General features: G+C 48.0%; 1 protein-coding gene across 6 annotated transcripts in view; it reads left to right on the top strand.

Moving 5' to 3' along the window:
* Positions 1-11,397, top strand: part of KCNAB2 (potassium voltage-gated channel subfamily A regulatory beta subunit 2) — a 100,623-nt gene extending 89,226 nt beyond the window's left edge. For all 6 annotated transcript variants that reach the window (XM_067567091.1, XM_067567090.1, XM_067567092.1 and 3 more), the window contains 5 exons: positions 1,094-1,214; positions 3,616-3,710; positions 4,668-4,788; positions 5,346-5,434; positions 6,329-11,397. In XM_067567091.1, coding sequence (XP_067423192.1) covers positions 1,094-1,214; positions 3,616-3,710; positions 4,668-4,788; positions 5,346-5,434; positions 6,329-6,418 — 516 coding nt within the window. In that variant the 3' untranslated portion in view covers positions 6,419-11,397. The remainder of the gene's footprint in view (positions 1-1,093; positions 1,215-3,615; positions 3,711-4,667; positions 4,789-5,345; positions 5,435-6,328) is intronic.
* Positions 11,398-14,315: the final 2,918 nt, after the last annotated feature.

Raw genomic sequence — 14,315 nt, 5'->3', positions numbered from 1 at the left:
CCGTGGTGATGGTGATTTAATTAGACAGGCGCTGTCAGGAGCCAACTGCTTGCAGACGTGTTTTAGCTTTAATTATTTTTAGCTCTGATCAGATGACTCATCAGAGTGTGTCGGGTTCGGGGCATTGGGGGAAAGGGTTCCCTGGCTGGGAAAAGAAGTAAACTTGGAGGCAGAGGAAAGGCCAGCACAGTAACGGCTTCTGTGGGCGCAGACGTGGGGATTTAGTGAGGAGGACATCTGAGTGGGTTATCCCTCTCATTGCTGCGTTGCACAAGCCCACGGCCACCCTCTGCCCCCCTCCGGCCCTGGCTCCCCAGTGTCCCTCTCACATCCTCTCACTGAGGCAGCGCACTCCAGTGAAGAGAGAATTTTCCCTCCGGCACTTCCCTGCTCGGTGTGCTCGGCTGGCTCAATCTGCTCAAAGTTTTGGGCAAATTAACATGATTTGTAGCTAAACCCTCTGAGATGAGACTCTCCAGCCCGTGGCCTTTTCCTCTCCATGTTGCCATCTCCCTGGTAACATGCAGTTGCAGACATGGGGGCTGATGCCATGTTCTGTCTCCAAGGCAGCATCTCAGGAACCCTTGGGGCAAATCTAGACCTTTCCTAGCCCCTTCCAGACAAACTTCAAAAGGTGGGTGCCGTGGCTATCCTGCCACGAAAGCACATGGTGTTCCCATGTCAGTGCACACCCGGCAGCAGAGCGCCGGGAGGTACCTCACATCCAAACTTCTGTGGGCTGAGCCTGGGCACCCGCACTGGGCGACACAGACCCTGAGCCTGCCCTTTAAAGTCAGAGACAAAGTTCCCACTGGGGCCTGCCAATGGGTAAATCTCCCATGGGACTGGGCCCTCCAGGCCCAGCTTGTTCAGCAAGCCTGGATCCCTGTAAGCCACAGTAAAACAAATTAGTTCTGTTCTGCAATAAATGGGCCTTGTCTGCATGTGCTGGGTTTATGCTCTTTCCCCAGGCAGGTGGAAGACCCAGCCCCTGTGCTGGGGGGACGAACTCCTGCAGGAGGAGAGCAGGGGCAGCCCTGCCCGGTAGGAAGGGAGGAATTATATTGATTTGCATTTGTCTTTATGCCCGCAGGAAGCGTACTCGGTCGCGCGGCAGTTCAACCTAATCCCGCCGATTTGTGAGCAAGCCGAGTACCACATGTTCCAGAGGGAGAAAGTGGAGGTGCAGCTCCCTGAGCTCTTTCACAAGATAGGTACAGACACCCCCCCTCCCCCTGAGCCTTGCATATTCTCAGAGACTGGCTGAGGGCAGGGCAGGGAGCAGGAATCAAGGTTCTTGGCCCTGTGATGAAGGGTCTGTTGATGCTCAGCTCGCCTCAGCTGCCTGGGATGACCAGCCTCTGGCTTTTGTCCCTCTGGGAAAGGCAATTCTAGAAATAATCATCAGGCAACAGGCCACTGGTTTCCATGGGCAGGGGTTGGCCCGAGGTCTTGTTATTCTTGGCACACGTGAGCGCTGCAATCTAGAGATAGGCCAGCACTCCGATCTGACCTGCCCTGCCAGCTCTCAGGAGCATTCTTCTCACTAACCAGAGCCACCCCGGGTCTCTTGGCATGTATAACGTGCCGCATCAGCACAAGGCTTTACAGGAAGCTTGTCCGTATTCATGGTGCATGGGGGGGATCGTGGGAGGGGGGGGTGTTGCTATTGAAAATGGCCAAAAAATAGTAAATGTTTTTTAAAAACTAATAATCTGGGGAGGAACAGTCACAATTTTAGGGGGGGGGAATCTCAGCAGCTGCATCAGACCTTGTCACGAGAAAGCCACGCTTCTCCCAGCCTCTGGCCCAGCAAACACTAGCCACAGGGAGCACGCTGTGTGATCTAGCGCTGCCTCAATAGCCAAGCTCTGGCCAGGCTGCGCTGCTGCTCATTTGGTGTCTTGGCCCTTTCGCTGGGGTCTCCTCCCCACTGCTAGTCCAGTGTGTGATCATGATGCAACATTTCATGGACAGAGTCGGAGCTGCTGCCTTTAAAACGTGCATCCTTCCTTTGGTTGCCGTTTAATTCCGAGTGCCTTGTAGTGATCATTGCACGCCCTAACCTGCCATGATTTGTGCCATGCTAAGTCACTTGGTGTCTGAAATCCTCTTACAGGATTATGTGTTTAGATCTTAATCAGAATTTTTTTCCTAATTCCAGGCTGCTCTTTCTAAGTGCTGTGGCCCACTGCCCAAACTCCTGATGCACCCGGACAAACCTTTGTGTGTGTGCATGAGAGACAGAGAGAGACACCCACATACACTGCCTCTTACAGACATAAAAAAGCCAGAGAAGTCAAAGCTGGCTCATTCACAGACTTGACAACTCTTCTCTAGAGTTGCACAGCACAGGCTTGGCCGATGCGGCACGGAAGCCTCCAAGTAAAGCAAACAGTGATTCACTGGTATACTGGGCATTTGAAGGGCTAGACAGACCAAAGCTCTTCCTACTTTACAAAGATGGGCAGCCTGGTCTCTCCTGTTAAAACTGCTTCACTAAATAAACCAAACAAAGGAGATGTTCTATGGCTAGAGTAATTAACATCTGTGTTGTCTTAGCAGGGAGGGTCTTTAATGACACGCAATATTTATAGGCTTGGAGGGACTCGATTTTTGTCCATAAATGTCAATTTCACCCTAGACACAAATCAATGAAAAAAATATGTCCAGTAAGAATCAAAATGTACAGTTAGAGAAAGTAAGGAAAAATGCCACTTGATTTAAGGATATTTCCTTTGTCTATTTTGGCATGCGATGTTGACAATTGGTGTTTTCAGTATTTTGACTCTCAGGGACTACTGTCTGATGCTCCCCATAATTTCCCACAACTATGAAAATTTAAATGGATGAAAACTGAAAAAATAATGCTAAAAAAAACCCCATCAATATTATCAGTTGAAATTTTTTTTTTAATTGTGGCAAGCCTTAACTATTCAATCACACGAGCAGTGACACGAAAGACCATTTTTGTAGATTTTTTTTTTTTAAATGGCACCAGATTTAAAATTAATCGCAGGCTGGCATGTTCTGCTGCCTCAGGCCCCACATGCTCAACACCTGGCAGCATCAAGCACACAATAAAATACTCTCTTAGGTATTCCCCATGTACAGTTGTGCACAAATAGCACCGGAAGTTATGTAAAAGAGCAGCACAAGAGCTGTTGACTATCAGCCCAAAAATCCTGCCTAGGGTTAGACTCTTTTAAAAGGAATAAAACATTCCAAGAATAAAGAGGTTGGGAAAATATCTCCTGCTTGTCCAAGTATTTCATCTCTTTCAAGGGCCCCTTTCTTTTTTTTTCCTCCCACTCTGCTCCCTCCTTCCCATTCGCTTCCTCCCACCAGCTTTGCTAGGAACATCCCTAATTTTTTTTCTTACCTGTGCTCTTAGCTTGCTCACTTTAGGGGCAAGATTTCAGAGCAGGGGTCATACAGCTGTCCCCAGACCAACACATCACAAAGGAAAATGTCTAGTTCTCTAACAGTACTTACTGAGAGATGCTAAAAGTAGGAAGAAAACCAGCAGATAGCAGTGTGTGCAATCGATGGGCCCCCAAGTTGTCAGAAGGACCATGCCGTGTCTTCAGTAAATGTTCTCCTCTCTCTGATCAGGGGTTGGTGCCATGACCTGGTCCCCGCTGGCCTGCGGAATTGTTTCTGGAAAATACGATGGTGGAATCCCCCCTTACTCTAGAGCATCATTGAAGGTGAGGGAGAGGATGAAGCGTGTTTTGTGTGTTGTTGCTAATGTAGGAGGGATACCGGGGTGGAAAGCATTCTCTTTATCACCACTTGCATCTGATGTCTATCTTGCAGCCAGTATGGGTTTTTCCCTGTTGCCTCCCAATACATAATCTCCTTGCTTGAGACTAGTGTGGTTTCAGGATCATATGAGAGGGCAGTTGAATGAGTTGATTCTGATAATCTGCACGCCCTCACATTCAAGGTCAGGCACTGTAGGCAAAAAAAAAAGCTTCCCTCCTTGTATATTTTTAGCTTCCAATTACAATGAATTCTGTACATGCATTAATTAATCTATTGTTGGAGGGGATCTACCTTTTATTAATCTCCTGCTGCAAAGGTGTGGTTAGGTTTGCTACAGAATCACAACTGGGAGACCTCACGCATTCTGGTTCTTGTGCTAACATTCCCCTCTGAGGGTCACCATTAGTGGGCCCTGTGTGCTAGAAATCTACTTCACTTCTTGTTTCTTGTGCTTAAAGCACTCGTTTTTGGGGGGCCTTGTAGGGAATCCTCGATATCTTTGTGTTATAGCCCCAAATATTTATGGGCAGCCCCTTGACTATGGGCCAGAGCAATAGTGTCACAGCTGCTTTTGGCTCTGGCGAAGCGGAGCAAACAGTCGAGATGACAGTGAGGTTTGTTTTGTGTGTGTTCTGAGCCGAAGTGGAAGAATCCCCTGCACTGGCCTCTGGACACACCGTGAGTGCACTGTTGCCAAGGAGTTGATGCCCCCCGTTGACTCGCAGAAGCATCTTTCCATTGCTTTCAGTGGGAGCTGACATGGGTCCAAGAGGGCTCTGGCATGCAGTATGTCAGTCTGGGTCCCCAGCCAGTTACACACCCTCTTTAGAAGCACCCAGTGAAGGAGGCAGATGCTGAGAACTCTTCCCTCCCCCTTCTCAATACGCCTCTTTTCAAAGGGATACCAATGGCTAAAAGACAAGATCCTGAGCGAAGAGGGAAGGAGACAGCAAGCAAAACTGAAAGAGCTGCAAGCCATTGCAGAGCGCCTGGGATGCACCCTGCCACAGCTCGCGATTGGTAAGCGGACTACGAGGCACAAAGAGCTCCCAAGGGGGCTGGGCCTGGCCACCGTCCTTTGTAGCTAAAATGCAGCCCAGTGGCACTGGATACGAATAGCCTAATTCCATGGCATTGACGCTGAATTCCAGACCAGCCCATCTAACTCCTTGCTTTTCTTTTGCCTGCTCGCATGAAAAGCAGCTCACAGGAGACTGGAATTTTGGTTCCTCTGTCTCTGGGCTGTGGTGTTTATTGAATATTCATTGCCTGAGGCAGGTGGAAACCGTAGCTGAGCCCCTTCAGAGCAGGGAAATGCCAGCCTGCATGGCCAGAGAAAGCCTGACCAAGGTATCTTCCTTGTCTGGGTGCATCTCCCCTCATCCAACCTGCCTCTAAACATGCTAACAGGTTATAATGCACACATCACCTTGCACTTTGTTCTTCGACTCTTTGGCCAGTTGTAGTCCAAGATTGAAGAGCTGCTTCTCTGCCGCTCTGCACTGCATTTTTTATGAATGGAAAGAGTGACTTGAGTGCTCTGTACTTGGCTCCCAGAACCCTTTCTTTTACTTCAGCCTGGTGCCTGAGGAACGAAGGAGTCAGCTCCGTTTTGCTGGGCGCTTCCAATGCAGACCAGTTAATGGAGAATATTGGCGCAATACAGGTCAGTTCCCACATGCAGCCAGGCGCGTTTTCCTTGCTTAAAAATGTAGACATGATCTTTTGTTTGCTCAGAGTTTGAGAGTATCTAACTCTTTATAGCATATATATAGTTAAAAAGCAATGAACCGTATTGCAACTTTCTTAATAGATCAGTGCAGGGTTGCATGTGCCTTGCGAGCTGCACTAGTATTGCAGATGTTAACAGGGGCTACTACAGTGGGCTAATTTAGTGAGAGAAGGCTTATGAGCCAGGACACCATTTAGTTGTCTCAGTTCTCATGGAGACTGATCCAAGGACTCTCTCAGTTGAGCTTTGCATCAGGCCCTTTGTCTGTTATGGGAAAACGTGATTTTGTTCTGTCGGTGAACCAAAGTTACTCTGAAAATCCTGTTGTTTAACCCATCGACCTTTCTAGCTACTAAATTGTACATGATGTATGGATGTGAATTCCAGGCATTATTGGTTCCTTCAGTGTTTTATTTCTTTAATCATGTATTTCAGCCGTTTGTTTTTGGCTGATTTTGCTTTCCTGGTTTACCTTGGTTTTCCAAAGCTGTCAGGAATTGTATAGTATTTTCCATGATATAAATTGTGATTGCAGGGAAGCTCATTGCCATTACTTGATCAATCCACCCCTGCTGGTGTCAAAAGTGAGGATGTAGGTAGTTTTATCTGCTGATCAATGCAGTTTATTAGTGAGCCTCTTGTGCATCTCGATAATATGTGCTTTCATTAATATCTCCTTAAACTCTACCAGTGACCACTTCCCTCTACTGGCTTTGGGGATGTTAGCACTTGCGTTCAGCTCAAATCTTGCAGGTTGTTAGGTATGTTGAAACATCATCATCATCGCCTTATGTTCTGATTTTGTTTGTTTGTGTGTGTTGTGTACAGGTTCTTCCAAAATTGTCCTCTTCCATTATACACGAGATTGATAGTATTTTGGGCAATAAACCATACAGCAAAAAGGACTACAGATCTTAACTGTGCACACTGTCCACCTGGACTTACTCTTAACTCCTAGTCTTCTGTTTGCTTGCTAAAGCTTTATTGAAGCAAAGTGAAGAGTGTGGTTTGCATCAAAAGAATACAACATGTCAAGATGTTATAGAGACGTTGTTTAAAATGTTGCTGCAAGACAACGTAGGCTTATTATGTAACATTTATTTTGAATGCAAGAAAAGACGCAGATTGGGAAGAGTATGTCAAAACTGCGATTTTACCCTAGATGATTAGTGTCTGGGCTTCCTTTTCAAAAGAAGAAACTACTTTTTTCACAAAACCACAGAATGTCACTGATTTTCATTATAATTCTTCCAGTGAAATGGTGTACGGGCCAGATCTGAATAGTCACGCACACTGTACTGGAGCCTGAATTAGTCTCCACTCCCAAAGCAGTGCTGGCTTTTACAGTGATCTGGCTAGTGTGAGTGTGCCGGACTGTCTGTGGTAACCATCTAAGCATGTTAGAAACAGCTGTTCCAGGACTACTGCTTGCATCTCCCAACTGTTTCTGTTCTTTAATTCACTTTGTACATATTGCTCAAGGAGAAGATTTTATTTTTTGAAGTACTCAAAGTAAAGCAGCTGAGCTATTGACAAGCAGCTGTAGGAGTTCATGATCCACGATTCTGTAGCCTCCCAAAGGCCCACCCTGGGGCATGTGGTGTTTGTCAGGATGCTTTTTTTTTTCTTCTTCTTCTTTCTATTGCCTAATGTTTACCTCTGGAGGTGGTGGTGTTCACAATTAATCTGACGCAAGGCCTGAGCCCACTCGGTCTGTCCAGAGAGAGCGAAAGCCCACTGCCTGGACCCATGTCCTCAGCCCAAGCTCCTCTTGGCCTCAGTTGGCTTCACTGGGAGTTTTGTTGAGGACTGAGTGCAGGATATAGTTTTTGACTTGGAACGGAAATGGTGCATTGGCATTGACGCATTCCATTAAGACTCACTCTTGCTGCTAGAGAGAACAGCCCTAGCACGGTGCGCTGTTTTAACATGAACATCTTGCAAGTTTCATTAATTCCTCTGTAAAATTATAACCTAGAAGTGAATGAATTATACTAAACATTTAGACTGTTTTACATGTACAGGGATAAACTTCAGATTAACTGTTGAGTATAAAAGAGAGCAGAGACCATCAATTAATCTTTGTCCAAGAAACATTCAGCTTTAATTTTAGGTGCTTGATTTCCTTAACACCCAGAATCTGTGATATTTCATAAGCAACCTCTCAAATTGTCTGAGCTAACCATTGCTTTCAAAGGAACAGGGCGGACAGAGATTTAGTTTACATGTGTTCAGAAGACAATCATGGGGCATCATTACCAGCTGCACACAATAAATGATGATAATGAGCAATTTAATCCTAGTACCAAGAAAATGTCGGACTAAGGCGTTCAAGCCTCCAGATGTGTTTGTGTCTGGTCTATGGCTGGGTGCTGCTCACGGTACTGAACAGCTGTAGTGCATATTGTTGAGAACCTTTTGCCTTTTTGAACAAAAAAATATTTTTTGTATGTTACAAAAACGTTATTCGTGTACCAGATGCCTGGCTTGGGCGGGCTGTCACCTAATATGGTACCAACTTCCCCCTAAAATTTCAGACTGTATTTGTAGGTACTTGCTTCACTGATTCCTTATCTGCAGAATAATCACAGAGGGAAATATTCATTTGAGCAGCAGACTGCTTGGTCTCTCTTGCCAGTTCAGATCCTTTGGTAGACTAATCTTTAATGGAAATGGAGAACCTAGTAATCTTATCATAAAAAGGAGGTGAGTTTTTCAGGAATTTAGATGAATTGTTACAATATTGTGAAACCACTGAGTCAACTTGCTATAACAGTCAACAAATCCATGGCCTTTGAATTCATTTCCTGCCTCAACTCCTAGGTAGTGTTACTGGTGCTGCTAAACAGCTGCCACTTTCCACCCCAGAGGAGGCTGCATTTCAGCAGTGGCTCTATCAACCCCTGGGGGATGCTTCTGTAAATCAGATGCGATATGATAAAAAACTTCACAGTAGTTGCTCTCAGATGTAAAAGCCACAGACGTTTGCATTACTGTAGAAACCACGTACTTTCATTTTGGGTATAATGTTGGTAGTATTTTCCAATAACCATTGCATAGATAGACTACAGGTAAGTGTGCACCACTTGCTATTATCAGGTTAGGGTGCAGAATTATTCCAGCACTTAAGGTTAGCAGAAACATCTAATATGAATTGTCCACAAAAAAGACAGATTAATACTAATGAACAATGATAAAGCAACTGTGTTGGGGGAATCATTTTTCCCTGGCAGGGGTTAACATTTTCCAATACTCCGGCTGCCTTTATTTAGGTTTTACAAATATTAGTGCTTCTGTTTGTTTTTCTCATTTCGGAGGCAGCTGTTCCAAGCACAGAGCACTCCCCTTGCAGCACTCTGGGAAGTTGCTCTCAAAATGCAATTGCATTTCTTGAATTAATTGGCACTACCCAGACAGTGCTTATTTGGCGTATGGGTGGAGATTCAATTTGTGTGAAGGTAGGTGCAGCAGGATCCGAGCTCTGACCTAACATACAAATAAACAACACACATCTCTATGGAGAGGAGAACAAAGTTCAGGCTTGTTTTAAAATGCAAGCCTTAATGGAAACACATCCATCTCTGACACCTTGGGTTATTGCAGTGGGAGGAGAACAAAAGTTGATAAGCTTTGAACATTTTCATCTTACTCCTTTTTAAATGTCATTTCTGAACACCCCCTTGCTCCCCTACCACACTGGTCTGTTTACAGTCAGTGGCATGGGCTCATGCTGTCAGCTATCCATTCCCAGCCCCTGGGGTAGCTGCCTTGGCTATAACCCCCAGTATAGACGGACCAGCTGTGATTTGCACCAGTGCAGTTGATCCCAGATTGAATTTGTAAAAACTGGCACCTGCGAGTGACGGGTTGCACTGAGGTTACAGCCCTGGGCCAGGGTTCAGAGCCCTGCTGCAGAGCAGAGCAACGGGCCATTCTACCAAATGCTTTCTTGCCCAGCCCCTGCTGTTCATGCCCCAGCCACCCATCCTGCTCTGTTTAATCTATCCCTGTTTATGGCCAGCTTCCTTTCCTTAGGGTTTGCATGTGGACAGAGGCTGGATTAAAAGTTGTACAGACCACGGCTGCAATTTTTAACCTGCTTTAAAAAGATGATTGGGCAGTTCCCTGCTGCGTTAACCTGCTCTGGTGCCTGTGCAGAGCTGCAGCGAGCTACGTCCTTTGGGCAGGCACGAGGGAGGAGAGCCCCACCCCATGCTCCCAGGGCCATGTGCTCCCCAGCGTGCAACACCCTGCCTGGGCTTCTCACGCCAACCATGCAGGTGGCGGGGAAGGGCTGAGGTCAGGACCCTGCCTTTTCTCTGCCCTGGGCGGGGGGGGGGCTGCATCCCCCCATTCACTAACTGCAGGGGTGCTCTGGAGCCTTCCAGTCCCAAGCAGTTGGGGAAGAGACGGGTCCATCTAAGCGTGCTCCTCAACTACCTCTTAGGAAACTCAGGCTGCCATGAGCCTGCATAACACTCTTTAACCTGGGGCCCGTTAACACAAGTGGGGCCAGGCTCCCCTTTAATAGTACTTGGCTTCATCCTGCAACAGCTGCTCCTGTGCTGTCCTATGGTGTGCCTTCACCTTATGCTCCCCGGAACCCAATCCCAGGCTGAGCAGCAAGGGCAGGGGATGAGCATCTGCTACACCTGACATTTGTATCTGGTCCATACCCCGGGTCCTGAGTCATTCGTGCTCTGCTGCTGGAAATGAACCATCTGTTCCCTGCATGGGCTAGGTGAGTGCGCCAGGAACTAGCAGAGAAGACCAGGACCAGCATGAGATTTGGGTTTTTTTAGTTATTTCCAAGCACAATGGGTTCTGTCGTGAACACAAAGCCCCTGCCCTCTCGTCAGGCCATAGTCTGAAAATAGTTTCCAAAGAGTAGATAATACGGAGTTTTCTTGTCTAATGTTACAGAAGTGTTGGTCTGAGCTGTTTCTTTTTCAGTCTGCATGCCCCATCCACACAAGGGCCCTGTGCCATGGCTGGTAATCTTGCAAAGCTGTGACATAGCATGTCTCTAGGAGTGAAAATGTGCCTCTATCCGCACGCTGCTGCAGGCCAGACAGGGTCCTGTGGTACCTCTGTTGGGCTAGGGTGTGGGTCAGGTGCGCCACTATAGGTCGCTGCTGACAGCGCTGGGCCTGGGCATGTGGTGGTGACTTTCATCTTTGCACTTGTATTTCAAGTGCCCCCACTTGGTCCAGCTGCTCCTGGATGGTAGGAGGCCTGGTTTTAACCTGCTGTAACTATGTATTTACATGGAACTTGAGCACCCTCTGCTGTGAGCCAGAAAACAAACACCCAGCTTGTGGCCACTAGGCAGGGCCCTGCATCAGCTATCCTCTGATGCTGTGAACACCTCAAAGTCACGGATTAATGCCACCATCAAACAGAATCCAAAGGCAATCAAAACCCTCCCATCACTGGTTATGGGGTTTCCCACAACTTGCAGTTGCCTTTTCTGCTCTGAACCACTGTGTCCTATGCCGAGGGCTTCCCTTTGTTTCTTATGTATTTTGTTCTTGCTGTGAGGAGTGTAACTTTGTGGAGCAGGTGCAGTCTTACTGTTACGTGTGCTACTGTGCTTTCTACAACATTCAGGGAGCCCTGCTGTTTACCATTGACACTTCTGCTGCATCCAGAAGCTGTGAATAACCACACGGGTTATTTTCCTGTCTTACATTCAACCCTTGTATGTAAATAAAGCGCTTTCTTTTTCTAGCGAGAGAGAGAGATAACAATAACCACAGTCCTAGCTATAGCTATAACTGCATCAACTGTAGGCAAAGCCAGCTGGCTCCAGTGTGCTCGGGAATGCCCAGTCGACTGATGTGCAGCAACTGTATTTATGGAATGACAAAATAAAAGCCCAGCCTTAGTTGTCTCAATGAGGGTTTCCTTGGCTGTTTTGTACTGAAGGGGTTAGCAGCTGGGGAGCCTCTGCTGGAATTATTGCCAGGTGTGTGTGTGGGGGGGGGCAGGACTCTGGTAACTGCTCCTCTCTGTTCCCTGCCATGGCAGCACTGGGTCAAAGCAGCTGAGCTTTGCCTTTGCTTCAATCCCGGGTGGGCGCTGCAGGTCCCTGCTGGGCTCCTGGGGCAGTTGCTGCATGTGCTGCACTCTTGCCCATTGTTCCCCTCCTGCAGCACTGCCAGCAGGTTCAGCTCACACTCCCCTCTACACCGTAGCTGTCCCACACCTGGCAGCAGCCTGCATGTTATAAATCATTGCAGAGCTGAGCGGGGGGGCCGTGTGTTTGTGCAAATGTGCTGTCCCGAAAGTACCCATGCTGAGCCAGAGAAGGGAGGGAATTGCAGCCCTTCTCAGAACTGCCTCTGTTGCTGGCGGGAAGATGGAGAGAGAGAAAGACTTGTACAGGCACGTACCTGCCTTCTACTGGATAAAAATCAAACTGCAGAACATCAACAGTGCCCACACTCCAGCATGGCCAAGCCTTGTAAGCATTATCAGGGCTAAGTAATTCGGCATCAGCTCCATTAGTGCTGCTCTGCCCCTGCAGGCTCTCCCAGCTCCTCAGGGGCAGAGACAATATGGGCCAGTCCAGGCTTTGCCAGGATGCAGAAGAGCCCCCAGTGTTCTGGGGGGGGGGGGGAAGATAGGCATGCCCTCACCTTCCTACCTCTCACCCACATCCATGAAGGGCTCCACTTTTTCTGCCCTAGGGCTGGAAAGTGTCATGCCCACTGATTTCCCCCCTTCCCCTGCACCAGCACAGGGGAGAATGGGAAGGAAATAAACCACAGCTGAGACTTGGCCGCAGGGGGGGGGGGGGGGGGGGGTTTACAGTTGGTGTACTGTACCTTGTCACAGCCAGCTGACAATCAATCAGATGCAGGGGCCATTCAGCCAGCAAAGGAAAGACACTGCAAATGCAATGCCACCCTGCTTAGAACCTCGTTAGGCAGATGGTTTCTTAATTGGGCTGTGAGAGGGGGATCCAGTTCACGGCAATGCATGTCCCTGATGCTACCCAGCTGGCTCCATGCAGCTGGGGGTTGTCGGCCACAGCAGCTGCCAGGCAGGCATTGGTACAATGATCTGCATGAGCCCAGCGTGCTAGGCCCTGAGCAGACATGGCCGGTTCCTGTCCAAAAGCATTTACAAGTTGTTAGTGTGTTTCAAACACGCCCCACACTGCTTTCTCCCACACCACCTCTCCAGCTTAAACAGCCACCAAGCTGCTGCTTTCTCCTCCTACAAGGCCCTCCTTAAAACGCTGATGGCTGCAACAAGAGAGGCAGGTGGTGCACTAAGCTTACCAATCTTGTCCCATTGTTTCCATGTACGCTTCCTCCCCCCACCCTCTTCATCTGGTTTCTCTTGGCTTGATTAATTAGTGTAGCAATTAGGAGCCTCAGACACAGCTCAGGAGCCCCTTGCCCCTAGAGAGCTTGCTCGTTCCTCCAGGCAGAAGTTGATCTTTCCATCCCAACAGAGATGAAAGGTCGGGTATGAGACTGTCCTTTCTTTGTTCACTCTATGGTCATCAGCCCTGCTCTTAAGTGTGTCAGACCTACCTGAATACGCCTTAGTGTCAAGGCTTGGTAAACTACTTAGTTGTCAAGTGCCGCTCATGGGTGGACGACTGCCCCTGAGCTGTCCCCTTGCTACTCTGCCGAAGATGCTGCTGCTGTAACAATAAAAATAAATGGGAAACATTTTTGTTGACTCCTTTTTTTAAAGGATTTATTAAAACACAGAAAACAAATACACACAGAGTACAAAGTAACTGTGATCCGTGTTGGCTACAGACGCCATAAACCCTGCTACAAAAGGTCAGCACTGTGCATTTAGTATCACAAAATAACCAATCAAGACTCATGAAGGCAAAGTAGCTTTAAATGCTTCCATTGTTCCCTCTTCTAGTCCACAAATCTTTACTGCCTTAGGCCATAGTTCATGGAAACGTTTACATCCTGCACAAAATTGTTGCATAATCATTTCTGTGGCTGACAATGTAGTTGGTTGGTGTTAATAGGGGCCCCCCTGGTCTCAGGCATCACTCTTTCCCCATGTGCCTGCCACTGCTATGGTTACTGTTGGGAGGCTACATTGGAGTGGAAAAAAGCATGTTAAAAAGCTTCAGTGGGGTGGGTAGGTTTGAACGAGGGGGGGGAGGGGAGTTAATTTTTAGCTGGTTTAACATAACCAGCGGTGAGAGACTTAAAACTACACTCCAGTCTACTCCCATTTGGATGTGGAGGGAGGGGATGGGCAGTCAGAGGAGGGAGAGATTCAAACACAGCCTATTTTCAAGTAATCTTACCCAAAACAAAACACTGGTACAGGAAATCTAGCCATTCAGGAGGGAACCATCACAAACTAACTTTGGCCAGAAGAACACACACGTAGCACTGTAAACATTAGAGAGAGGAACTATCAGAGAGTTGCCACTTTCCCCTCCATGAAAAGCCTTGGGGGGGCAGGAGCCTTTCTCGTGCAGAGGCAGCCAAAGCACTGGGGGCTGCCACCTCCTTTTGTGGCAAGAAGATTTTTAAAGAGGGCAAAGCCAAGGCTGAGGTTTGCCTCCCTCCATGCTTGCAACCTTCGTCAGCGTTTGAGAGCCAGCAGCTGGGGGAGGCGGGCTCCCAATGCCCTGCTCTTATAGCGTGCATTTCATCCACGCGCGCATGCTTCGCCACGATGGAGTGCACACTGCATTACCCTGCCCGTCGGGACACAAGCCGACGAAGCCATGCTTTTCCCTCTGTTGCATGACTCCAAAAGCTGCCTGCCCTGGGGAGGGAGCGGCTGGGGTGAAAAGCTACTGCTCCGAGTGCCACTG

This window comes from Emydura macquarii, unplaced genomic scaffold, assembly GCF_026122565.2.
Source record: "Emydura macquarii macquarii isolate MOO-44397 ecotype Brisbane River unplaced genomic scaffold, CSIRO-AGI_Emac_v2 contig_2768, whole genome shotgun sequence".
NCBI lineage: Eukaryota > Metazoa > Chordata > Testudines > Chelidae > Emydura > Emydura macquarii.
This window is presented reverse-complemented; position numbering and strand designations above follow the sequence as displayed.